The following is a 24,747-nucleotide window of genomic DNA, read 5'->3' as shown; positions in this document are numbered from 1 at the left end:
CAAACAACCTTTATAAAAACTAAGGTGTGACAGTAACTGCCTCTGGGGTAAATATTGTCCTCCACTTAATTAATTTGTTTTTAATTGGCAGAGACTGGCAAGTAAGCTTGCCAACTACTTTTTTTTTTCAACTAAAGAGTTCAATCAGTTACTAATCACGTTCGAAGCAATCGCTATATACGAGAGTTCAGGGAGTAGGCATTTGTTTTCTTAATATTGATCCAAGAATCCTGAGTCCAATTTGTTTTTTGATTAATTGATAAAAACAATACTTTGTTTCAAGCGCCGTGGGAGAAAGGCAATAAAAGGAACAGTCTAAAATTGATAGTACTTAAATATTTATTTCACCACAGGTAGAGCTAAAATTCAAAATTTGAATTGACTATCAACAAATTACAGTTTTGTGAATTATAATGTAGAAGTAATCATTCTCTTGCTGCTGCTTATTTTCCTATCCCCATGCTGAAACAGAGTAAATAGTGTTTTTAAGAATTATGTTACAACATTATACGTACGTATAAATAGGTCCTTATATTTATCGTTAAATTTCATACAAGAAGGACCGCTTCGCGCTGTTTTTTAGCGACATCTCAAAATTAGCTGAACGGTTTTTATGACGTGTTCAGTTATGGATTTTTAAAAAGTTTAAGGTTTTTAATTTTTTATCTAAGCTTGAGAATCTTGGGCATGTCGTTGACTATTAAATATAATTTAATTAGATAGCCATCTGGTTAGACATTTCAAGGCTTACAAAATGTGATAACTAGCTTTAAAAAATGTAGTAAAATAAAGTAAGTTACTTACTTTGGAGGAAACCCCCGGCGACTTTGATAGGGGCCTCGAAAAACGTCTTCCCAAATTCTTCGCCCTTGGTGATGAGGTCCTCGAAAATGTTTGCTGAAATTATTATTTTTGTTCATATTAGTGTAGGAGTCACCTGCCTAGCCTTTTCCAAATATATTTGGGGTAGGCATCCAGTGTGACCGCATGTAGCTAAGTAAAAGTGATTTACATGGAGAGACTGTCTATCCGAATACAGAGTTTAACTGTCTAACGCTGTCTTGTTCGTTTGATACTTAGCTACGAGCTCCTCAAATGTATTAGCTCTACGGTTATGAAGCTTGTGGAAAGTATTTTGGACTGGTGCTGCCTATGGGAAGTCTCAATCATAATAGACAAGGAATACTGTACAGTCAGGTTAAGGTAGACACAAATGTGGATTAGGCGTTTCGTATTATGTAGATCCCTTTTTAAGGTAGCCCGGTTAAAGGTTAAAACATTATAATATGGATTATCGGAGAAGCTGGTCATAGTACATATATTTAGTACATAGTACTAAGTTAAAGTATTATTTGATTTAATAACTTACTTACAATTTGGTTGAGGATCTGTCGCTGGAGTAGTTGCTGCGCCTGCATCTACGAAGAAGTAAATGCATTTAGGACGTAGTTCATATTTTATGTTGTTTGAGGAAGTTGTTCCATGTCACGCTTATGTACCTATTAAACTGCAGATTATACTTAATGTTATATGCAGATACTATACATTTAGTTTAGAATCTTCGATTTCACGGCTTATATTCAAACCTGCACTGACTCTTGCGACTTTTATTAGTATGACTAGTTAGCTAGTCAACCGCGTCCCGTGGGAACTTAATGTACAAAAAGTATCCTGCAGCCTTCCTCAATTAGTTTGGTATCTAACGGCTATTTTTAATATTCAATCTATCTGTTAATTTGCTTACTAGAGATATACTTTTGGCATTAACCACATACAAGTAACGTCATATTCCTATCTCCAGTACCTAAGCTCGACAGCAAGTAGACAGATTATTGGGAACGGCCATAACACTGCAATACTCTAAGGAGATATAAAGATTACTTACCAGGGGCTGCAGGAGCTGCGGGTGCTGTAGGGGCGGCAGGGGCTGCAGGGGTGGCTGCAGGCGCCGCAGGTGCAGCTGGGGTTGCTGTAATAAATACATAGATAAATAAATAAAATCATAAATACATAGGCTGCTAATACATTATTTTCATTATTTGATGGGATGGGTAGCGTCAGGTCAATATTATGTTATTGAATGTCTAGCTGTTCCACGTCGTTTTACCCGCGTCTCGGGGAAACTTATTCCCGTAGTCGTAGCCGGATAAAACATAGCCAAGTAGATGGTGTAACTTCTTAACAGTGAAGGAAATATTCAAATCAGTTCAGTAGTTCCACAGCCTATTCCATTCATACAAAAAAACATACAATCAAAGTTTTCCTCTTTACGTATTAGAGGTAGTATAGATCATTTTAGCTGCATATAAATACAAAAGTAGGTATCTTTAGGTCGTAGGTTGAACTACAGAATATTAGATAGCCACTTAATACGAACGAAGGGAATGAATACATTTAAATTCCTAAACGTATGACTTTGTCCCGTTGCTATAAATTACGCGTTTTGAATATAAAACGATTTTTGTCTAAGAATAAATGAATAGAAACCTCACGACCGAATATTAATTTTGAAGAAAAGCTTAGTAGTTTCAAAAATGCCTCGAGTTGGTAAATAAATCCATATAAATAAATTATGTCAAAACATTGAAATATTTCCAAAACCATTATCGTTGCATAACACAAACCGTAAGAAATCGCTTGAAATCTATTTAATAAATGAAAATTATCTTACTGGCACCAGCGGGTGTGGTAGCCGCGGCAGCTGGGTCATCAGCCGGCCTGGCATGCTATATACAGACAAAAATACATTATTTTTCATCAACTAAAATATTCTATAGAATATTTTAACGAAATGTCAGGATCATGTTACTTACCACGCACACCAACACAGCACCAACGATAAGAAAAGCTAGCGCGCTCTTCATGTTTCTTAATATTTAATTTCCTTCACAAGCGATACGATTCTAGTCCAATTGCGTACTAATTTGGCCAAAGAATAATCCGTGTTATATATAATGCCGTAAGCTGAAGTAATACGTACACATTTGTTTAAATATGGATATACGGCAGTTTAGACAAAGGTTTTGGTAAATGGTATTCAAATGTTAAATTGTTTGTCATTACCTTCGACACTAAGTTTTGTGAAGGGATCACTCACTGTCTGTTTTTAGGGTTCCATAGTGAACAAAACAATCTTCTTAAAAAGACCATATTTCTCTTTTGAATTAGTTTTTGTCACACTTGCCTTTTATCCGTGAAATGAGACTTATAGAGATCTTGGTAGCAGTCACTCGGATTTAAGAAACTGTCTGGTTCGAATAACATCAGAACAATATTTAGGTCATTTTTTTAGTTTAAAAAATAAAATATAATACGGAACCGTACGGCACGAGAGACTTGTCTGGCACTTGGGCGGTTTTTTCATTATTCGAGCCGTGTTCGCTAATTACGTATTTAGCAAGATAAAGTTCAGTACACACTGTTTTTCACAGTATGGAAATACTCCCGCGAGTCGTTTTCAATCGTACTGTGATTATTTACATACTAGTCGCGACTGTAGCTTTCCAAATATGGAAATAGTGATGGAAGTAAAATAAATAGAGAATAATGATGATTTTAATTGGAGAAAAATCTTATGCGGATCGTAAATTATGTAAGATTCAGTAATATGATGAATATGTTTCGGAGTTACAAAAACTCTGCAGCATCCTCATACTGGCCTACAGGCAGATGTATTGTTCATCTAAAAGTATTGTTCAAAACATTGAATGTGGACCCATCTTATGTTCAGGAAGGTAGCTTGTTAGATGCGTCGTTCAATTTTACGCTTTTCAAACTATTCTTCACACGTCCGCATTAGTGACATCAACATATCTGAATAAACAAAATACTTTAGTTGTCTAGCAATTGTATGAGAGAAATACCCAAAATTTACATAAGGTGAACATAACAACGACATTGATCTAGAACGTTCAGGACTGAAAAATATTTATTTCCTTGTAAGTAGTTGAATCTCTCATCAACAATTTTTTTGTAAAAGTTATTGTAATATAGGTGCATAGGACATATTGTGAAGTGTATGTGTATATTAAACATATTTAGACTTGAACCCTTCACAAAATATTTGCCTCTTTAAAATCAAAGACGTACCTATTACACTTTAAGCTCGCTAAGATGTCTTAAAGTAGAAAGTAAAACAAAATATTATATTTGATGAATTTATTTATTTCAAAGTCACAATAAAATCGTATTTTCTACATTATTCTATTACAATATTTTCATGAAAAAGTAAACATAAAGCTTTTATAGGAACCAAAATTCTTTCACTTTCCTTGGATCGAAATCAAACTCTGGGGGAGTTAAAGAGACATTTTGAATTTTGTGCACTTCTCTTAAATTGGGAAAAGCTAGCTGAAGTTGAACTGTGATGTAGACGAAGGTTGAAGCTGCAATTTTCAGCACCAAACCAGTGTTGAAAGAGAACATACCGTATACTGACACACGGGCATCTCGAACTTCCAAAAGGTTCAATATGTCTTTTGTGAGTTTTAAAATTTCCACTGAAAAAAAATAGAACATTAAAAAAAACATATTATGTACTTATGTGCTATTTTTGATAAATCAGAATAGTATATTTCATGAGATGTTATTCGGAAATTTATTTATTTTGTCTTAAAATACCTTGGGTATCATGCATAGTATTTAGTACATTACTTTTGTCGGTATTGGTACGTTGTCGGTCTTAATTATTTTTTGGGGATAATTATCGAAAGCTGAAGTTTCATTATTTTATATAGAACAAGTTGAATATGGTTATCCCTAACGAGTAAGTAAGTAATGAGTTGCTATTGTAAAAGCTTCATAACATTTAAACTTGTCACGGGACGTATAGGAGTATTATGTACCTGGACTGTTCGGCTTTAATTGTATGTAAGCGCAAATGAGCTTCGTTTGTTCTATCTGTCTGAAAAACAAATCAGACTGGAAGCTTATTACAAGCAGGTGGAACCAACTCGCTCCTGACCAGCCTAGCATAGCGGTCCCCCGTATAATCATTGTCTGGAACATTATAATGAGTTAATATTCAAATCAAATAATATTTATTTCTAGGTCCTTATCCAGAGACGTACTTCAGAAGTTTTAATATACATGATGACCGTTTGAACTGCTACCATAGAACCAATTGCAACCGTTACCGCACCTAAAACGAGCTGAAAACAGAAAATATTCAGTAGCTACTAATGAGTTAAATAGGTAAATCTATATATACATTTACGGTCATATTCTCCAACGATAGTAACACTTACTGCGAAACTGAAACATTTCTCAATCCGTCGCAGTTGATCAAAAATCATTTTGAGAACAATACAAAAATCTTTTGTGTCGGATCTAGTGTGGAATGTCACTCGCTCATCAAAGTCATCCTTCCATAATATCTTGTGAAAAAGCATTTGTTTCGGTATGTATTCCGTTTTGATCTTAGTTATTTTGATTAAAGCTACATTCAAGAACCGAACTCTTTCGGTGAGGCACGAATATAAATAAATAAAGAAGCAAAATTCGTCATAGCCGAAAAATATCCACAGGAAATACGCACTGCCTACAACATGTATCGCGATGGATACGTGGAAAACATAATACATGTAAGCTACCACGAACACTTGAGTAAATCCTATCGCAATAACAATAACTCTGTACAACTTAATTGATATTTCTCGCATAAAATCTGTTTCTTCAGCTCCGAGTAACGTATCGATTTCTATATTATTCAGAATCAGGTCTAGTCCGCTGTATCTGTCACCAAAGGTAATGTCGGATATGAGGAGATTAGCAAAAACCGTGAAATGGATGATTGCTATATATTCCACCAGACTGAGGTACTTTTCCGTAGGGTTTGAGAACCACAAAAGATAACTTGCACTTGAGTTAGCAAAGATCAGTACGAAAATGTTGTACAGGTTTGTACCCCTGTTTCTTTCGACAATCTTGCCCTTTCTTATGATAAACCGACAAAACCCAGTCACTTCTAGTATTCGAAAAATCGTGTAGAATTTTTTCACGTAATCTTTCATCAGCGAATTTCTAACAGCCATGTCCATTTTGATGTTAAAATATGTCTTGATTCTTTGAAGTTATAGTTAGTACTGCGTATGTAATATCTATTAGATTGTTGTACTAATATTTATCCAGAAAGCCCGGGTGTAAAATTAGGGGTGGTTAATGACACCCTCGGGTAAATCAAACTAACTATTAACTTGATGAAATGTTGACTTACGCCCATCGCCTCATATTTTGATTCAATGGACTTTGTATTTTTTATTATTGTGACTTCTGATAACATTTTTTATTTATTTCATATTTATTGTTATTGTCGTTTTAATAAATAATAGTTTTATGATTGGATGAATATCTAATTGTTGTTTTGATAGACATCCCACTCAGGACACCAAGATTACAGGAGACAGACGTTGGGAGGTCGGGCCGGAAATTGTAATCTTCCAAGAACATATATTAAGTTTTTTCTGATTAATTACTGGCTCACAAACTTGTTATCGACAGTAAGTTCAGCTCACTGTTTTGTAATGTTGGTACGAGTAGGCACGAGGAATGAAACGAAAAAGTTTTTATTGATGATATATTGCTTATCAATACAGAGTAACAAATTGTTTGTTTCCTAAAATACAGTTTGAAATTGTATCGAAATGCTAATAAATGCAACAGACAAGTATGTATAACGAAGGCATTGCGCTATCACAATTGTTACGGACCGCCGTCGACGCATCGACCAATGATAAGCCAATATAAAATTTCAGATCTATTCAATCTTCCCAAATTGTACAAAATAACAATTATCTTTTTAAAAAATCTCATAAATGCTAAGTAGGTACTACTAACATAATTAGGTATTATTAATTTCTCAAAATTTTACTACTATCTTCTAAATTTAGACATATTTACAAATCTTTAAGTACCTAATTTATCCACAAGCTTCGCTGTGAAAGCGCAAATGTATCAATTGAGCATCATAGTCTTTTATACCCTCTTTAAAAAACTCGGAAGCGCTTCATCAAGGCGACCTTGATGTCTTATTAAAATTATAACAATTGACGCATTAAATAACACATTTACACAATACATAATTCTCACACACACTCACAGCACAAACTGTAACCGATCATTATTTTAATTTAAATAATATAAATACTTCTAGAAATGCAGTTCAACTTGGTACGACATGTTGTGACGCCGCTACGGGGCGCCACTATCGAATTTAATAAATTTGGACTTTATTAAAGTACAAAACAAAAAACAAACATAACATTTTTCTATAGTTACAATACAAATTAAAATTGTGACATAATTTGTGTTATTAATTTGAGAAATAATTAGGAGCTAGTATCACTAAAACGAGGAAAGAGATTCCTTACCGTGGATTTATTTTATACCAAAGCGTAAAAGCTTTGATATTAGCTTATGAGTCGGACAAGAAGTGTCATCCGATCCATAAATCGTTTCATTTCAAGTCAGCGGCGTTTACATCTTATCTAGCACCATCCACTTATCTCCATCGTCATCACAATAATCTCGCCTGTCTACCCTGGCTGGTTTGAAATGAAACTTACAATCGATATCTATGAGACAATCGGACTAAACCTATTTTAACCTAACTTAATATTAAACTTATATCTAATCCCGTACCATCACCAAAGATTGCACATAATACCCGATACTTTGATTTTTTAATTGCAGTCATGCCTATCTATAGGCCAGTGGATTATTTCACGTTGACTGTTAAAAAATTAAGGTATTTTTTCAATGGAACAAAACATGGATACTGTTCCGTAGTAAAATACAATAACCTGTATTTTCTTAAAACACGGAATGTCTACAATAGTAGTTTGGAAGACAAATCAATTACATAACTAAGAAAAATTTCGAGTGTGCAGGCTCAATTGAACTATAAATTAAAAACTGGGATTTTAGTTAAACATTGTAAACGTTTAAAAACGGACGGAATAAATTCGTAAAATGTTAAGTACATTTAATTATGCCATATTCATTAGATTTGATGGACCATGTTGTTGAAAAAATCCGATACCTTAATTGGTACCTGTTGTTTGAGACTTGTATTCATTAGAGACAAATTGTTCTGATGTACTGGACGCAGTAGTTATGCATTGTAAAAAGAGAAATGCCCATTATGTCCATGTATAGTTTGATCAATAGCACAAATGTGTCCTTAATGATTGCAAGTACTAATTATAACAGTTATGAAATTATCATTAACGTATATTTAGTTGTGTACTGGCATTGGCAGCTGTCCTAGTAGCTGGTTCGCGAACGTCGCGTTAGTGAACTTGAAGTGCCGTTTGTCGTAGAACTTGAGCAGCGCTGGCGAGTAGGGGTGCTGTTTCTTTAGATGCATGTAGTGTTCCTCCGGCTCAGATGTTGTGTGTCCGCATTCTTCACACACGTACATCTGGAATTAATAAAGAAGTTTTTATTAGTTGCGATTGTGAGAAAACGTCTGATAATTTAGTAGATTTCATATTATTAGGTATTCATAAATAAATGTAAGTATATAAACCGGAGTTTAAAGCCAAATTATAATTACCTTAGTCCTTCTTTCTTTGTATGCATAAGTATGTTGGACTCCGTGTACTTTCAAGCAGTGGGATTCCAGAGAGCATCTTTGGGTAAATGATTTCTCGCAGAGGTTACATTTGTAGGGTCGGACACCGGTGTGCGTCCGCGTGTGTCTCTTCAGATCGAACGTGTCGTTGAAGCCTTTGCCACAGAAGGTACACAAGTATCTTTTCACGTCTGAGTGGCATTTCATATGTCGGTTCAGAAGCCTCTGTAAACTGAAGTTCTTTGAGCACACCCTGCACACGAACTTGGTTGGATCGTCTTCGCTGACTAATACTTGTTTGTTCTTTTCTTCTTCCCTTTGTCTTGCATTGGCTTCTGTCGCCAAAGGATTTTTGACACCGTGTCCACCATTTATGAATTCCAATGGGAGCTCTGCTGGTAGACCCAACTGTAACGAAACAGACGAATTATAAGACTCAGATTCTAATGACATAAAAGGTGAAGATAGTGAAAATGTGCTTCGAAAAGGGTATTGTGCCAAAAGAAAAGGTAGAAATTCATTATTGAATTATAAGGCTGAGCTTACTTCTATTGTGACACAACTACAATTTCAAATGCAAAAAGTTAAAGCATAAGTTGATTTAGGCTCGGCGTAATAAAATAAAATTTATTTTATTACAACTTCTATGTCGTTTATATTTTACACAAGACGACATAGAAGATAGGAAATGTATTAAAGCTTCGCCTTAAAATCAAATAATGCTTACCCTTTGTTGCAAGATTTGAATTTTGCCATCTCCGGCAGAGGCTTTCTTGAGACTTACAGCAGCTGCAGGACTGAGGGACGCGTTCTCGATGTGACTGCTTCCATCCAGCGAGTTGTTCCCGCCAGGCGACGGCAGCGAAGTGCCGGTCGGCGAGTCCAGGTCCAGAGAAGGGTGACTAGTGAAGGGGAAGCCAGGTGACAGGATTTGTTGTCTTTGTTGCAGTTGAACGTGGATTTGTAATTGTTGCATTTGACCTTCCCCATGTTGTAAAAGTGCTGGGTTCAGTTGCATCAATAAATCTGGCCTGTCCTTAGCGAAATTGTAAGAGGAACCCTGGTTTTCTTGGCTAGCGAATGCTAAATAGTTGGCTTTTTCATAGTATTGTCTACTTAAATTAACTTGTTCTGCTAATGATTCAATATCAACAGGATTGTGTACTGAATCTGGCGTTATTGATGACGATTCTCTTATATCAGAATCTGTGATTGATTCAACGTGGTTGTTTAGTAAACTAGCGAAGTCTTCAGCCGAATCGGAAAGACTTCCTAAAATTGCTTCATTTGGTCCAGGGAATGTCAATGTATTAGCGAATTGATAGTTGTCTATTACGTCTTCACCCATATCAACAACCATTGACTCATCAAAATTGCTTCCATAATTGCCAATAGCACCAATATTTTCTAATTTGCTTTCATAATCTATTTCTTCATCTTTTAGTGCTAATCCATAGTGAGCATTTTGCATTAACGAATATTGTTTACTTTGTTCTGGGAAGTTCGTAGCATTGTCGTTATTTTCACAATCCATATTGAATCCATTGATTATGTTGAATTCATTAGAGAAATTGCTATTGGCATTAAATGAGTTTTGACCTCCTTTCGTGGATGGTCCTAATGTTTCGTAGAAGGGAGGAAGACTGCCCGTAGGTGGGCTGTTTGGTCCATAGTTAGAGCGACCATCACGGCCATTTCCGCCGCTTCCAGATCCACCTCCTATCGCTCCACCACCGCCTGATGAGGGCGCTGTTCCACCACCGCCAGAACTGAAACTGCCAGATCCGCCGCTGCTTTGTGAACTACCACTTGAACCAGTGTTACCGGTTGATCGACCATGACCTGCTGCAGCATTGATAATACCAGGTACCTTACTCGCTGGGCAATTGCGAAGGACAAAAGATGGCCTAGCCAAAATTCCATTCGCGATTTTAGAGCTACTCGTTCTTCTTTGTTCCCTTATTTTCTTTTCAGTTTCTTCGTCTTCTGATTCACCACGTTTTTTTGCAATAACGTAGTCAATGGGCTGGTCTTGTTCTGGTTCAGGTGTGGGCAATGTTTGCGGAATACTAACATCAGATAATTCCTTCTTTCCATCACGGAATTGTGATTGTGAGGGTGTTCTTTGTATAACTGACACTTTTTGGCACGTTACACTGTTATCAATGCCAGGAGAAGGTGCTGATTCCGGGGATGGAGTATTCCTGGAGGGTAGCACAACTGGATCACTATCTAGGGTATCCTTTTCTTCTTTTATCAGAGGTTTGTCATCCTTCTTCTTATCTTTTGCTAAGACAGGCAAGTATTGTTTACGTTCTGCTTGTGTAAGAACGTGTCCTCTGTGACTGCCATAAGGGACATCACCTCCCAATATCGATGATACAAATCTGGGTTCTTTTGAACGCTTATCTCTTGCACTTTTTGCTCCATTGCTTTCACCGAACACATCTCGTTCTGGAACAGAGAAAAAATTATTATAAATAAATTACGAAATTTTAAGATATGAATAAACTGTTGAACAATAAAGAACTTGTAATGTTGTGAATGAAGGTGTTCAATTTATTTAAGAAATCGAGATAAAACGAGTTATAATAAAATAGTAACTATTTGTCCTCGGCTTTTGACTAACGTATTCATGTGGCGTCGGAGGCATGAGGCCTCGTTGACGTCACTGGTATGTGCCTCCATAACGGTAATACTCGCCTCCACATACAAGCTGACGTGGTTGTATGTGTGAGTATATGTTTTTGTATGTATTTGTCGCATTATTGTAATTGACGCACACGACAAACAGCAGTGAAAAAATCAATCTCGACCCAAATCTGCTATCCATTGACCGCTGTTTTAGTAATTTTGTCTGTACTGAATATTTTGGTTTCGTTTCTCTGCGGTTTTTATTCTACCATTTTACTTTGGTTAATCGTAAAAATACACCGAGAGTAAAAATAAACGCCCTATACTGAATTTTAAATTGATAAGACAATTAGTTATGCAACGCCTTTCAATAAAAGTGAATCCTAAAATTAAAAGGAAGTAGAAATGACTACAGAAAAAACTCCCCTATTATAGCAAAATGCGCGTAGGTAGTCAGTGAAAGTCCCAAGGTTGGGCCAAACGAGTTTCTTTGCCCTTTCTCGGCTTTTGTTAGGGACCCAAGGACGATGCCTGTGCATTGTTGGGGCTCTTTTTTGTATGAGCTTGTAATTGTATGCGTCTGCGCGGCCGAGCGTGAAACGTGGACTCTCATTTTGAATCTCATCGCCCATAGGCCACAATTTTGTATTGCATATATTTTGAAAAAGGATATTTTGAGCTGTGTGCGTTGACAAAGTTTATAGCGGCACTTAAGCCTCGTAAATATTTTATGTTTGCTTTTTGTCCGCTACGCTCATTCGTTCGTCGGTTTCGTAGAACTGCCCATAAGCCGTCCCTTTGCTATCGGGCAAGCTTTGACCTACAAGGGACATTGAATAATTTATTATAATGCAGTCTTTACAGCAATTACTGCATGCGTTTTGCATGAGCAGTAAATGGGACAGATAATGGATTATTATTGATTCTGAAGTGTTGAAATGAGCATTTAAATAGCGATTTAACAAAAAACGATTTAAAGGTTACGTCAATTATTGAGAGCATGAATGTTAAATTGAAAAATAAAACAGTTGAAACAAATTCTGCGATAAGCTATGTAGCTGGTTATACATATTTGAGCGATGGCCAATTGGCCAACCTGACACTATCTAGTACATAAAAGGGTTTTGGACAACATTAACGATTAATGTTATTCTTCAAGAATGTAAATACACATCAAAGATATTGCACTGTAAAAAATAACGTCGCGACTTTGAAATAGCTCACGAATTTGGAATAAAATTCGTTGCAGATGGAGTGGAATGCCGTAGCCGGCACGCTTTATATGGTCAAGATGGAAATGATAACGTTTTAAATGTGTGACAGAGATACATTATAGCAGTTTGAGGTATGTCTCAATGTGTATTAGCATCTTTACGCCTATAAAAAAATAGTTGAGCGAACTTATTTTTAATGTAGTTCATATGTCTTTTCATAGGCCGTGGGTGTAGTGCAAGTTAATATATGAATGTACCACCTATGTCTAGTCAGTCTCGAACGAAAAATGATGTCCACTTTATATAAAGGATCTTAGTAACATTTCCAGTGCCCTCTAGACAAGGTTGTGTTACAGTATCAATTGTAACAAAATATCGGTTTACCTACTACAGAAATATACGTTTCTAGGTATAAACATGACTAAGTTAATTAGCATTAGTAGTTTATCGCGCTGTAGCCGAATTCATTTAGCACAAACAGTCTTGTTCTTTTTACTTTGATACAGGTGTTTTGGAATTTACCGTAATTATCATATACGTGCACTGTTTTTTGTGAGTATAAGTAGGATTATACAGGTTTAGTGACTGATCTTTTATGAAGTACCTATATTTAATTAAAAGTGGTATCCTAATATACCTAGCGAAGTATTTGTTGTTCATTGAATATTCATTAAAAGGCAATCTATTGAACTTTAAAATTTGAATAGAATTCAGTTCACGTTCCTAATTAGCTTGGCTTTATAAGGTACCAAAAATGCAATAGGTAATCACATTTTCGCGCTATGCATTTGGTATTTCGAAACCAGACTAACTTCATGATTTGTATTCCGAGTGCAACTGCTGCTTACATCAGTGCATATGAATAGAATAAGAAATGGTTTTTAAATAATATAAATATATGAACCTAATAATAAATAAGTGTGCTTTGGGCTCCTTTCCCAGAATTTAATGTGAATCTATGAACGATCCATATTCATTTCTTATTATGCGTGCGCATAAATCCGCTTAACTTTGGCAATGTTCCCTGCCAAAACTTATTGAGAGGTTATCTAAATGCCAGAAATACGGATGTTAACAAACAGCTAAATAATTAATACATTGGCAAATTCATTTCAATGATTTTCGCGTTAGTATGTTATTTCCATACACATATGTTAGCAGCTTGTCCGCGTTACCGTACATCGTCTCCTCTCATGGTCACGGTTATATCAGCACTTAAATGATCACCGTTAGCGATTTTTGCTGACGTCATATTTGTTGATTGATATATTATGCTCTCAGTTTTTGTGCTTAATGCGTCATTTGCCATTTTTTTACATATTTTCGAGAAACACTTGGCGAGACTCATTTTGGATTTCCTCGTCAACACCTTATTTAATAAGCCCCTTTTCAACATGTCTTTGACAGTTATAAACAAATAGCTACGTCTCGCTGCCATTAAAATAAACAAAGTAACATGAATCACAATATATGAGTTACACATTTAAATAGCGCAGTTTTTATTCTAAAACGGTAAGTCAAGGCCCCGTAATTACCTCGTCCATATCTATTCTGTTACTCTGTGTTTCCTGTCGAGGAGCACTGTGCTTCAACCTTGAATACGAACACTCATTATTTGGCCATTAACGGCTGCCTTCTCCGCATCGCGTTTTGGCAATAATTAGCGAGTCTCTAACGGCCATGTTCTAAGACAATTTAGAGCCAACATGCGTGAGCCATTTTTGGTCATGATTGTACTGCTTACCACATAAGCTCTTTTCCTTGTATATCAGCAGAATTGTAATGCAATAACGTGGTCTTCGCGGTGAACCTTATACTGACTTATCCGTCCAACTGTTTCCTGTTGTTTTTCCTGCACACGACACTTTTTCTTTTTGTTCTAAGACTGTTAGTTTCCTTTGCTTCTATTTATTGAGTTTATCAAGTTGCAAACAAAGAAATTATTTGACATAATGAGTGCCTTATTGCGATTTCATGGTCGTTTATAAGTATTTGGCCACAATTATTGAGGCATGTTTTGGGTAACGCATACCTGCTTATTAAATTACAATTGTAATGATATCAAGCAATCACGGCGTAACTATGTAAAGCATTAATAACCTTAACACATTTTGCGGCTTGCACCATTACGACTCTTGTTCCTAGTAATTATCGACGCATTAATCATCGACAAAATATTATTCTAAAGTGATTAATTATGGGTTGTTCAAACTGTTATGTTACACTGTTACAATTACGCGTAACAATAACTAAACCTTCGATGGTACTTGAAACTGACGTTATTTGATTTATTATAAACAATTGTTGTGTCTGTCTGTCTCTGTCACGTTTTACGAGGTTCCCTAAAACACGAATTTCATACGTACCTATTTGCTGAATTTTTCTGTTGACTTTTTACTTCTTGTAAGCTTGGTAACAAATAAGATGGGATCAGAAATGCCAATTGAATAATGATTTATAATGTGCAAAAGATTCTCATGTGATTATGGCCTTTATGCCGTGCCCAAAATATTTAAAATATAACATGATAAATTATTAGTAAGCCCACAGGCACGAACACACAAAGGCACACATGTAGAGGCGGCAGTAAAACTTGCCTGAGGCATTAATAAAAACTAGCGAGGCAGCGGGGCGGACTAGTATGACCTTGCGGCCGGGGTTATCGGACGCTGTTAGCATTTAACGCATTATAAAACGTAAGACAACTATGAAGAACCGCTCCGGACAGAGACCACATAAAATTCCGTTGAAGCCTTTTTTCCATAAGCATAAGTACCGATAGCACACGGTATATAGCAGAGCCGCGCTTGTCCCGGTAAAGAATCGGTTAAAAGGTCGGTCCGAAGGACATTTTTTTTGTTTTGAATTATTTATCGTGGGCGCGACCGCATGTGGACCGTTCGGACCATATGTAAGCGTTACACACTCGAAGATCTGCAGGCACTGCGACGGCGTCTCAAACACTCGTAGCATTGATAAATTTAAGATCCATAACAGCTGCTAGTGAGTTTGCTTAACGATCGTCTCTCAACATATTTTCGCATAAACATCCACGTGTTATGTGTGACATTGAAAGAAGGAAGAAAAGGCAGTTAAAGTAACACGATTGTTTTCCCGCACTGCCTTTGTTCCGTTCGCACATGCGTTATCTAGCCGTGAGTTGTTGCCGTCTAATACGAATACCTACCTACCTACGCCCGGTACGCCTACTAAATGTAATTATTTAACCTTCCGTGTATTTTTCAATACTTCTTTTGATACACAAAAAACCGATTCTAATACGTTGTCTCTCAGACCGAACGGTCACAAAAACTGTTCAACGCTATATTATTATTTTGATCACGGCGTGAATCACAACCAGATTTGGCGAGGGTTAATGACCCAAATATGTTTAGCGAAGTGTTCAAGGCTAGAGTCAACTAATTCAACCAGCTAATAGAAAAAAATCCGGTATCTAAGAAGGCGATCGGTTAGCTTGTTTTCGTTTGTCCTCTGTCGGAGGTAACATCGACTTTATTACTGGTTTATCCGTTAAACAATTACCGTTATTCAAATTTTCAAAGGGTCGGCAGTTAAAACAAAACATACAGCCTTCACGTTATACATTCGTAATGTAGGTATTACTTAACATTGTCTTGATCTTTCAAAATTCTGTGTCTTTCAGAAGGAGATGTTAACTTTGGACAGTTAAATAGGTCAAGTGATCCTTGAATTAAAATGTTTGGCATTATGCAGGCACATAATAAGCCAATAAAAATTTCGAAGGCGTGTGTTTTGGGTTGGCTGTACGTTTTGCGAATCTAACCAGTGTAATGTTTATTTAGTCCTAAAACATGTTGTAAATGTCACTTTGGGTACGTAGTATGTATTTGTGTAGCGGGTACTAGGTCGTGGGCGGTCCACAGCAAATTGCTCCAAAACACACGAAATGATTATCTTTTATTGCGCATGACACAACAATGGAGGAGATGACCTTACGATCGAGATTTAAGCCGCGGTTAACCGCTCGCTATTTATTTTACTTATATTTTTAACGACATATTTTTCCTGCATCCTATTTACATAATAAATGTATTTTCTGTTACACGGTAATATTTGAGTGACGTTTCAAAGGATTGTTTAAAGTAACACGATATTTTTAAAGTTTCGATAAAAGTGACAGTTGTTCTAGGTGGTCGTAAATGTTTCGAGATAAATGGACGATGCTTCGATGACGAATGTAGTTTTATCGAAAATGCTATACCCGCAGGCGTTACGTATCTATCCACCATAAACTTAACGCTACCTCCATTATTCCGTATCGTATCTTTTGACAAGTATTGATTTTATGTTGCATACACTCTGACGATACGAAGTTATTTAAATGTAAATGGAAAAAAGAGATATCACCTTTTCAACGCATGGAGCATTTTCCTCGCGGAAACAGGTGTTCTACAAGGTATATGGAACAAAACCAATATGGTATTATCTTAATCATAATACTTTGTTCCACATTATTAACATACTTGAAGGGATAATACATTTTAAGGCAACCAAGAACCGTTCTAAATTCAAAGATGGCTGAAGTTGATTTGAAAATGGAACTAAGTTCTTGATTGTAATGCCAGTTAAAATCACAGATCCATGGTTGTTCGTAAGATATTCCACGTGCTCTCAGTTTACCTAAGCTATGCAACACTGCGAGTGGTTGAGAACACATTCGCACGGTGTTTGCGCGTGCGCTGATCTCGGACGAGACGGACAAAGCTACGTCACTCGTCTGTATTTGTTGAAATTACCGTTTAACATCACAATTGTTTATTAGTATGTATTTTTATATTGTAGACAGAATACAGTTAATTTTTTGGGTACTAGGTATTTGATTGTTTGTTACGTTTTTGTAGACTGTTAATTCCTCTGTGATTTTGTGTTGACGTACCTACTAATGCTTTGATGGTTTAGCTCAATTTATTACCAAAAATGGGATTGATTAGGTGATCAGTAGAATACTTCTATGAAACTTTTAATAAAAATAATTGTAATTATATTATTTTTCTTAACGTTACTCTGTATAGTTATTCCCGTTATCATCTAAAGAGCGCGCATAATCGCAGAACTGCTTGCGGTTTATCTTAGACGGCATTCTCGTAGAATTTTATAATATCAATCTCGAGAGCATCGACGCCGAGTTTTATTGTTTCCGCAATATAGGCGATTGGACACAGCCTGTGGTCGCTCCCACCCCGCACCCCGCACCCCGCACTTCCTACTAATGACAGATGCATTTGGAAAATGTTTTTGCGGTTAGATTGCACTCGCAATAATATAATTTCACATAATTATTTATGCATTTGCCGAATATTTGTGTAATTCTAACATATTATTGTGAAATGTTTACACATCTTCGGCAAAAAGATAGGAATTGCTTAAATGTCGACTTCTAAAAAAACTTAGCAAATGACTAATGCACCACGACTTACTATTTCTAAGATTTATCAATGAATCATAGTGTCAGTTAAGTAGGAAAAGCGGTGACTTGTCCTTCGTGACTTTTTAAACAAAAATTGCAAACAAAGTTTGGTGAATAGTGACTCCTTGTATTCTTGTATAAATAATTTATTTTCCATACATATTTAGTGGAGCCCGCATTTTCTTTCTTGCTGCAAGTTTTTCATAAGAACTGCATGCCATTTGCAACTAAGTACATAAGAAAAGCAGATGCTTCACAAGAGGTAGTAGAAACTGGTTATTTCGCAATTAAAATCGCCCGTATCCATCACACATCACCATGGAATATTTGCCAGGACATGTGTGAGACCATTCCTAGAAAAACTGAGTTCTCACGTGCACAACATCTTTGGTAAAAAAAAGAAAAAAATATATGGCAAGCCCTTGAGTAACCGTCACTTAGTGAGCCGTCGGATGTTGACTCTTTAAGTCAATTTCCTTGTAGTATGTACTCGGCAATTCTCGTGGTTTATGTTTCGAAATAAGAAATGCGTTGGAGTGTACTTAAAGGAGGTTTTAAGCGCTTAAAGGATGCCTTATTTGGAACCTGCCTTGACCGACATCGCGAGAGGTCTAGGTTATGATGTTAGTCTGGTTATTTAAATATGAAGTCTGCACAGATCCCGTAACGTTACAATAATACGTGTAGACTGCTAGCACACTTGTAGAAATGTGCGCAGGTCTATTGACCCTTAGCAGGCCAGGGGGCCACGCTCGAATTCAGCAAAAAACAATCGAGTTGTCACAAAAACATCAGTTAAATATAAACGTTTGCGAGTAAGTGGCATTGCTGGCGATCGAAACACCATTAATAACAATTATACGATCTAAAGTCGTTCCGAGAACAGATTTTGTGCGCCTATTCTGAATGTAATCGCTTTTTTTATGATCGCCAATCTTTAAAAAGGCAAAACCTTAAAAAGGTAGCTGGAGTACAATGGATAAGGATACAATAGCCATGGCCACATGGCGAAATACGTTTCTTCTTTTTTGGTAACTCGTAAAGATGCAGATTTACTGTTCACATATATTATGGCAACACGCGATACGCTTTTGTTTTTGTTGTCGGCTGCATTGCGCTCGATTTGACCGTCTGCGTTTGATACTATGCTATTTTTAGACGATACGACTACTATTTGTTACTTCATTGCTAAGGTGTCTCTGATAAATTGATGTAGATTAGAGACAATTCAACTGTATATAGGGTCTAGATATATATTTTAATTTATGGAGCAGCGGGTGGTGCCCAGTTATCCTGTGACAATAGATGTTCCTAACCTTATTCTTAGACAAGCGGATAAAAGTCTGAGCGCAAGTTAAATCAAGATTTTAGTTCTTGGTCTAAACTAAATTGTTAATGAAAATTACTTCAATAAAGGTTCTACACAAACGCACCAAATTGGCATTCATACAAATACGACTCGTGATCTCCGCCACAATACTGTTATTAAGAACAATATATTTTAAGATTACACTTGGGTGCATCTCGACGCACTCCTTGGCCTTAATGCGAACGTCACTAGCATATGTTAATTAATGCGCACGATTCTGCGGCTGTTTAATTAAACGTATTATGTTCGTTTGTTATGTACTTGCTCATTATGTTATTATGGTATCCCATTACGGTGTACATGTGAAGTTTTAATATTGAGAACACCTTTTTAAAGTATATTGTAGTATTTCTTATAATAAATTATTCTTGCATTATATTTGCTATAGCTATTTATATGTTTTGTTTATTACGAAGTTAACAAAAAACAGCTACACTATTATTAGTCTTATTGCCTGTCATTAGTACGAAGATATTAATAGACCAGTGTAGTTGTTCATCTTTAACGAAGTTGCGTAAGAATGCGATTATTTCTACTAAACGATCAACTTTACGTTACGGTTAAGTGTAGGTACTATGCGTAGGCGCGTAGTACACTGACGTCTTTCTACCGAGATCGGATTGGCACACGATACGCCGGCAAACCGCAGGGTCATTCTTAATTATTCACCGACGGCCGATGTAACGTCACACCTTATTATCGTCCAACATCGATGACTATTACTAACTTAATAAAAATTACAATCGCATTAAAATTGCAATAAAATTTCAACAACTTTGGAACAAATTGCTAATATTACGTTAATTAAATACCTGCTACTGTTGGTCTATAATGTTTCATGAATGTGGGAATTGCATAATTCATCAAGTTTTTGGTAACGGGCATTGTTAATGACCGCGGAAGGTCGCCAAGTTAACCGTAAGGTTCTCACGGTAGCCGCTGCAGGGGCCGGAGTGTATCCGAGTGGGGGGAGAATATAATCTTTTAGTATCAAGAAATTAATTAATAAAAGAACCCCTGTAGACATTGACCCCAATAAATACATTTTATCAGGTTCGGGATTGGCCGACAACTCGTTGAAGTCTTTTGTACTGAACGTCTTTGAGCTACGTAGCATTTAAAAATATTTTTTTTAGTGTTCTACATTATAGAAAAGTTGATTAATTAACTGCATTTTTTCGTATTTATTTTACTACAGTTGCATTTTGTTGCACTTTAAAGTACTTGCTATTACCATTTTCCCACAACAAATACAATTTATAGACGCGTTTAAATAAATACCAGAAAATAATACGCTACACACGATCTGGTAAAAAACATAAGAAAATAATTGAGCAATAATTTCCAATTCCCTTTATCATTTGCCAATGTAAAGAGGGCAATGAATAAATGTCAATAGTTATCGCTACCGGCGCCGCTTGCTCCCCATCTTATTTATAGTGCACTTTGCTGCAGGTTGGGGTCGGGTGACCTTCGGGCTCCTCCGTGCCCTTTTACCCACAGGTGCCAACACACCTGTAATTGCTTTATCCGTAATTTAGAAATTTATTTTTAAATTTAAACTCGAAATTATACTGCGAAGTACCGCATGCGGGTTAACGGTGATCGTTGACTCACTGTTTTGTATTTAGATAATAAGTTGTTTATACGCTTAACATATTCCGTAACCTGTGATGTTAAACGTTTATTGTAATTTATCGTCGTCTGCTGATTTGTAATGTACGACTACAGTTACATCGAGTTCAATGCAAGTAAAGTTATATGTACGAATCGGTAAAACGTCTGGTTATAGAATTAAGTAGTCTACTTGACGTAATACAAATGACCGAAAAAAATAAACAGAACAAAATTAAAACAATAGTAATCGTTTGGTAATTGAACTCGGAGCAAAATTAATGCAAATACGGTACACATACGTCACTCGAGTTAATTATATTGAAATGACAGTCGAGATTGCGGTGACTAACCTAAATACAAAGCGAGTGGCGATGGCTGGCGGCCGGAAGTCGCGCCATTGTCCCGCAACCATTGACACCTCGGTACCTATCATCCGGTCAATTCCCGTACCGTGTGTAGCTCTCCATTACATACAAAAAAGTTTTTCGACAATACCATTTCCAGTGATGAATCCATCATACTTTGACGCCCTTAAGTCTTTCCCCTTCAAGTTTTATTACAAAACATGGTAAATACTCCTAATTAACAGTTTAACCTTTAATCAAACCATAAATTTCATTTAGAAAGACAGCAGACGTTAAAGAAGTCGGCGTTCGTGAAAAAAGGACGAGAATAAAGTTGTCCGGAATGACTTTAATGGCTTTGGGAATAGTTGTGCCATAAATTAAGTCCGCTAACACAATTATGGAAACGAAAACATATAGAGGACAAAGTGCTGTCTAGCTTCAATTCTCATTTCCCTGGAACGGTTCCAAACAAAGTACTGATTCGAATAACCTATTCAAGTAGCCTGTGGTTACTTTGGATTCAAGTCACAGACGCCAATACCTAAGATAAGATCAGTAGTAGGCAAAAGGATTCATCAAGTATCGTCATAAATCCATTCAGAATAAAAAGATAACATTCGATTTTAGAAGGAAACATCTAGCTATGTTTTAGCACATCTATGAGAGTAAACAATTCGGGGAAAAAACGCAAAACACGACAGTTATATCAGTGATTCACGCTTGGTAACTACCTGAGACCGTTAAAATGTGCAGTGACGATGCCGACCTGTCGATTATGTTTTTGTTATCAAAATATGCTAAAACTTGTTACTTTAGAACAGCTAAGAAAAATGAACAAAAGTTAACGTAAAAAACGATTAAGGAATTTACGATAGCTAACCATATAACTAACTATCTCCAAAAAATTCTTAACATTTTTGTCACATACTCAAAGAGTTCTTCCTAGAATAACATTCAAGCAGAAGAAAAGCATGTCTCTCAATTTGACAGAACCAACGATAGATTAGGATCACGCAAGACACACAAATGATCGCAGGTAGACATTTGTTAGCGCAGCGGAGCCGAGAACTGGATTCTGTTCAAGTGAGTATCTTTTTTTTGGGCAAGCAAGTGGCCGTTAAGAAGGAAATGATAAATAAAAATAAAAGCTACATCAGAACGACAATGATGACGACTTGGATAAATGTGAAACTAATGAAAATGGTGTTTACGATGAGGAAAGTGTAATAATGAATTATGAAGTTATAGAAGAATTCAAGGTTGGGTGAAAGAAAGAATGATGACAAAATGACAATATCTACATAAAGAAAATAGAAGACTGCATTGTTGTTATGATGATAGACAAAAATAAAACTAAAAGAAATTAAGATGAGGTGAATATAACAGGAGCCAGTAATCCTGGATACTTACCGATACAATCCTTATCCTTCTTGGAGAGGAGGGCAATGGGGCCATCATCAAGCGGGGAGCCGGGGCAGAGTGGATCGGCCTTGCTAGCGAGCAATTCCAGCCCCTCCTGCAACCCCAGTTGCTGCTCATGCAGCCGCTTCTTGATCAGGAAGATTTTCGGCATCTTCGGGCGCTATTCAACACTACATACACTCGATCCTTCTGTTCGTCTATGTCACTTGGTCTTTTAAAATTCACAGATCAGCATCGTATCACACTGCACGTTAAGTTTCCTCGCGTTGTTGATGTTTATTTTGTGCGTAGAAGTTAGCGGCACATGTGGTACCGTTGGCCGCTGCGAAAGGACTGAGAGCTAGTGTGCGGTGCCCGCGACACCGTTGCCCGAACAGGTCCGCCCCCGCCCGCGCCGGCGCCGCCCGCCTGGCCCCATGCGTCCGCGCACCGAACCACACCGGCACCTCCGCACAACCACCGCGCTTGCACACAGCCACACGCACCAGTAAAAGTGCTATTTTCTGTATGCCGGTTGTTGCTTGTTCTATCTCACTTTGTTCTAGCATTCTATTGTTTTTTTTCTTGTTACTTCTCTTTTCTTTTAGAAGGCTTTACGTTATGTTACCTTAGATTAAGTAACTAGCACAATTTAATTTTATTTCATACAATCTTAAACCCAATACATTACTTTATTGAAACTAAAACTCATGATAGCTCATTGCCCACTGCCAATATTTGAGAATGTTCACCTTGTCATTATTTATATGACCGAAGGAAACTGTTAACTATCTATAGCTTTAGGGTTATTATGTTCCTTTACTTTAAGTGAAATATTACACTAAACATTTCCATTATAACTATTTATGATCACTATATTTCTAAAACTAGTGGGTGATACATATTCATACTTACCTAATTAACATACAGTAATACTATTTCACGTCAGGTAGGACCTCACAGCGTCTGTTGTCGGCAGCCTTTCAATTAACAGGGAGATTTGCAAAACAATAGGGACCCAACGGACAGCAATTACTATAAAGAAACGGGGATTAACAAAATAGTTATGAAACAACGTCAATAAACTTTACAGCTTCAGTTGTTTGAACGGGCTTTGGGAAAAATGCTATTGTTATGTATAAAGCACTGGAAGTGTCGGCGCCTTTGGGATTCACATCACATGTTCATGACGCCATCTTCAAGGCGGATATTTTATTGCATCGCCTTTAACAGTTATGGTTGTGCACAATATTCTAGTTTGTAGGATGCCGCTTCCAGATTACTCATGCCGGTTTAGTTTTCTGAACACCTCTGTACAATACATGTACTTCCTTCTTTACCATTTATACTTCCGGCAGATTCCATACCAGCGGATACACGCTTAGGCGAATAGTGTACTTTTAACGCTCTTCGATATAATGAAGATGTTTGCAACAAATAGACTTCAACAAGTAATTTCATAGAAAGACCCAAATTCTTAGATAAGAATCTAGGGGTTTATCGGTGCCAAAGAAGAGATTATGTTCCCCGATAGCCGTGTAGTAATCCCGAGAAACGGGTTTTAGTGTTTTTTGTTAACCACAACTTAAGCGTGGTACAAAGAAAGTGATTATTCATTTAAGACTATAAGAATAGTGAGCTTATACGGATAGATGAACTTACTGCTCAGACAGGTAAAGTTCATTATTCAAAGTAATGTTTTAAGGTTTATTTTAAGTTTGTGCTCCTCGTCATTTCAAGAACGGCCTACAGGATTATCATTATTTCTCATTATTTTTGTTCTTGTTTAACTGTATTTATCGCTATTAAATCTTATTGTTGTGTATTTGATTTTGGATTATAATTGGGCTCGTGCTAGAAAACAGATTTGAACCGTTATTTTGTTGTAAAAATGTCCAAAAAGGATTTAACAGTTTTAAGGGCTCGAACAGTTATTTTTCGTTGAAGTACGTTACAAAAATTAAAGTTCTTATTTGGTTTTACTTACAGATAAAACTATCCATAGTAGCATTTTTCCATTGTTGGACCGTTGATGACTTTTTTGAAGCTTGTGGTACAAAATACCAATGACAATTTAAAGATTCGTGCGACGAATAAAACATCCAAAAATTATAGCTTTTGTGATGATTAACACTGTAATGGAT

General features: G+C 36.5%; 3 protein-coding genes across 5 annotated transcripts; all 3 read right to left on the bottom strand.

Annotated features, from left to right (window-relative positions):
* Positions 1 to 321: 321 nt before the first annotated feature.
* On the bottom strand, positions 322 to 2,948 carry LOC124632565 (oleosin-B6-like). 2 transcript variants are annotated; one of them, XM_047167437.1, is made up of 6 exons: positions 2,814 to 2,948; positions 2,672 to 2,726; positions 1,886 to 1,969; positions 1,374 to 1,418; positions 805 to 897; positions 322 to 462 (listed from the first exon to the last, which is right to left on the bottom strand). In XM_047167437.1, exons 1-6 carry the CDS (start codon positions 2,862 to 2,864, stop codon positions 452 to 454), a joined length of 339 nt encoding a protein of 112 aa, XP_047023393.1. In that variant the 5' UTR covers positions 2,865 to 2,948; the 3' UTR covers positions 322 to 451. The 2 variants fall into 2 exon arrangements, with proteins under 2 accessions (XP_047023393.1, XP_047023394.1); XM_047167438.1 differs by having other exon boundaries at positions 1,370 to 1,418; positions 2,814 to 2,930.
* Positions 2,949 to 4,242: 1,294 nt separating this feature from the next.
* On the bottom strand, positions 4,243 to 5,294 carry LOC124632621. Its single transcript, XM_047167514.1, has 4 exons — positions 5,247 to 5,294; positions 5,070 to 5,150; positions 4,845 to 4,998; positions 4,243 to 4,499 (listed from the first exon to the last, which is right to left on the bottom strand). The coding sequence occupies exons 1-4, from the start codon at positions 5,292 to 5,294 to the stop codon at positions 4,243 to 4,245; spliced, it is 540 nt and encodes a 179-aa protein (XP_047023470.1).
* Positions 5,295 to 6,560: 1,266 nt separating this feature from the next.
* Positions 6,561 to 22,958, bottom strand: LOC124632504 (transcriptional regulator ovo-like). Of its 2 annotated transcripts, none has more exons than XM_047167363.1 (4): positions 22,613 to 22,958; positions 9,300 to 11,026; positions 8,555 to 8,980; positions 6,561 to 8,419 (listed from the first exon to the last, which is right to left on the bottom strand). In XM_047167363.1, exons 1-4 carry the CDS (start codon positions 22,773 to 22,775, stop codon positions 8,234 to 8,236), a joined length of 2,502 nt encoding a protein of 833 aa, XP_047023319.1. In that variant the 5' UTR covers positions 22,776 to 22,958; the 3' UTR covers positions 6,561 to 8,233. The 2 variants fall into 2 exon arrangements, with proteins under 2 accessions (XP_047023319.1, XP_047023320.1); XM_047167364.1 differs by having other exon boundaries at positions 9,357 to 11,026.
* Between the last annotated feature and the right edge of the window lie 1,789 nt (positions 22,959 to 24,747).

Source organism: Helicoverpa zea, chromosome 8, assembly GCF_022581195.2.
Source record: "Helicoverpa zea isolate HzStark_Cry1AcR chromosome 8, ilHelZeax1.1, whole genome shotgun sequence".
Classification (NCBI taxonomy): Eukaryota; Metazoa; Arthropoda; class Insecta; order Lepidoptera; family Noctuidae; genus Helicoverpa; species Helicoverpa zea.
The sequence above is the reverse complement of the archived record's forward strand: the minus strand, read 5'-3'. Positions and strand labels throughout refer to the sequence as shown.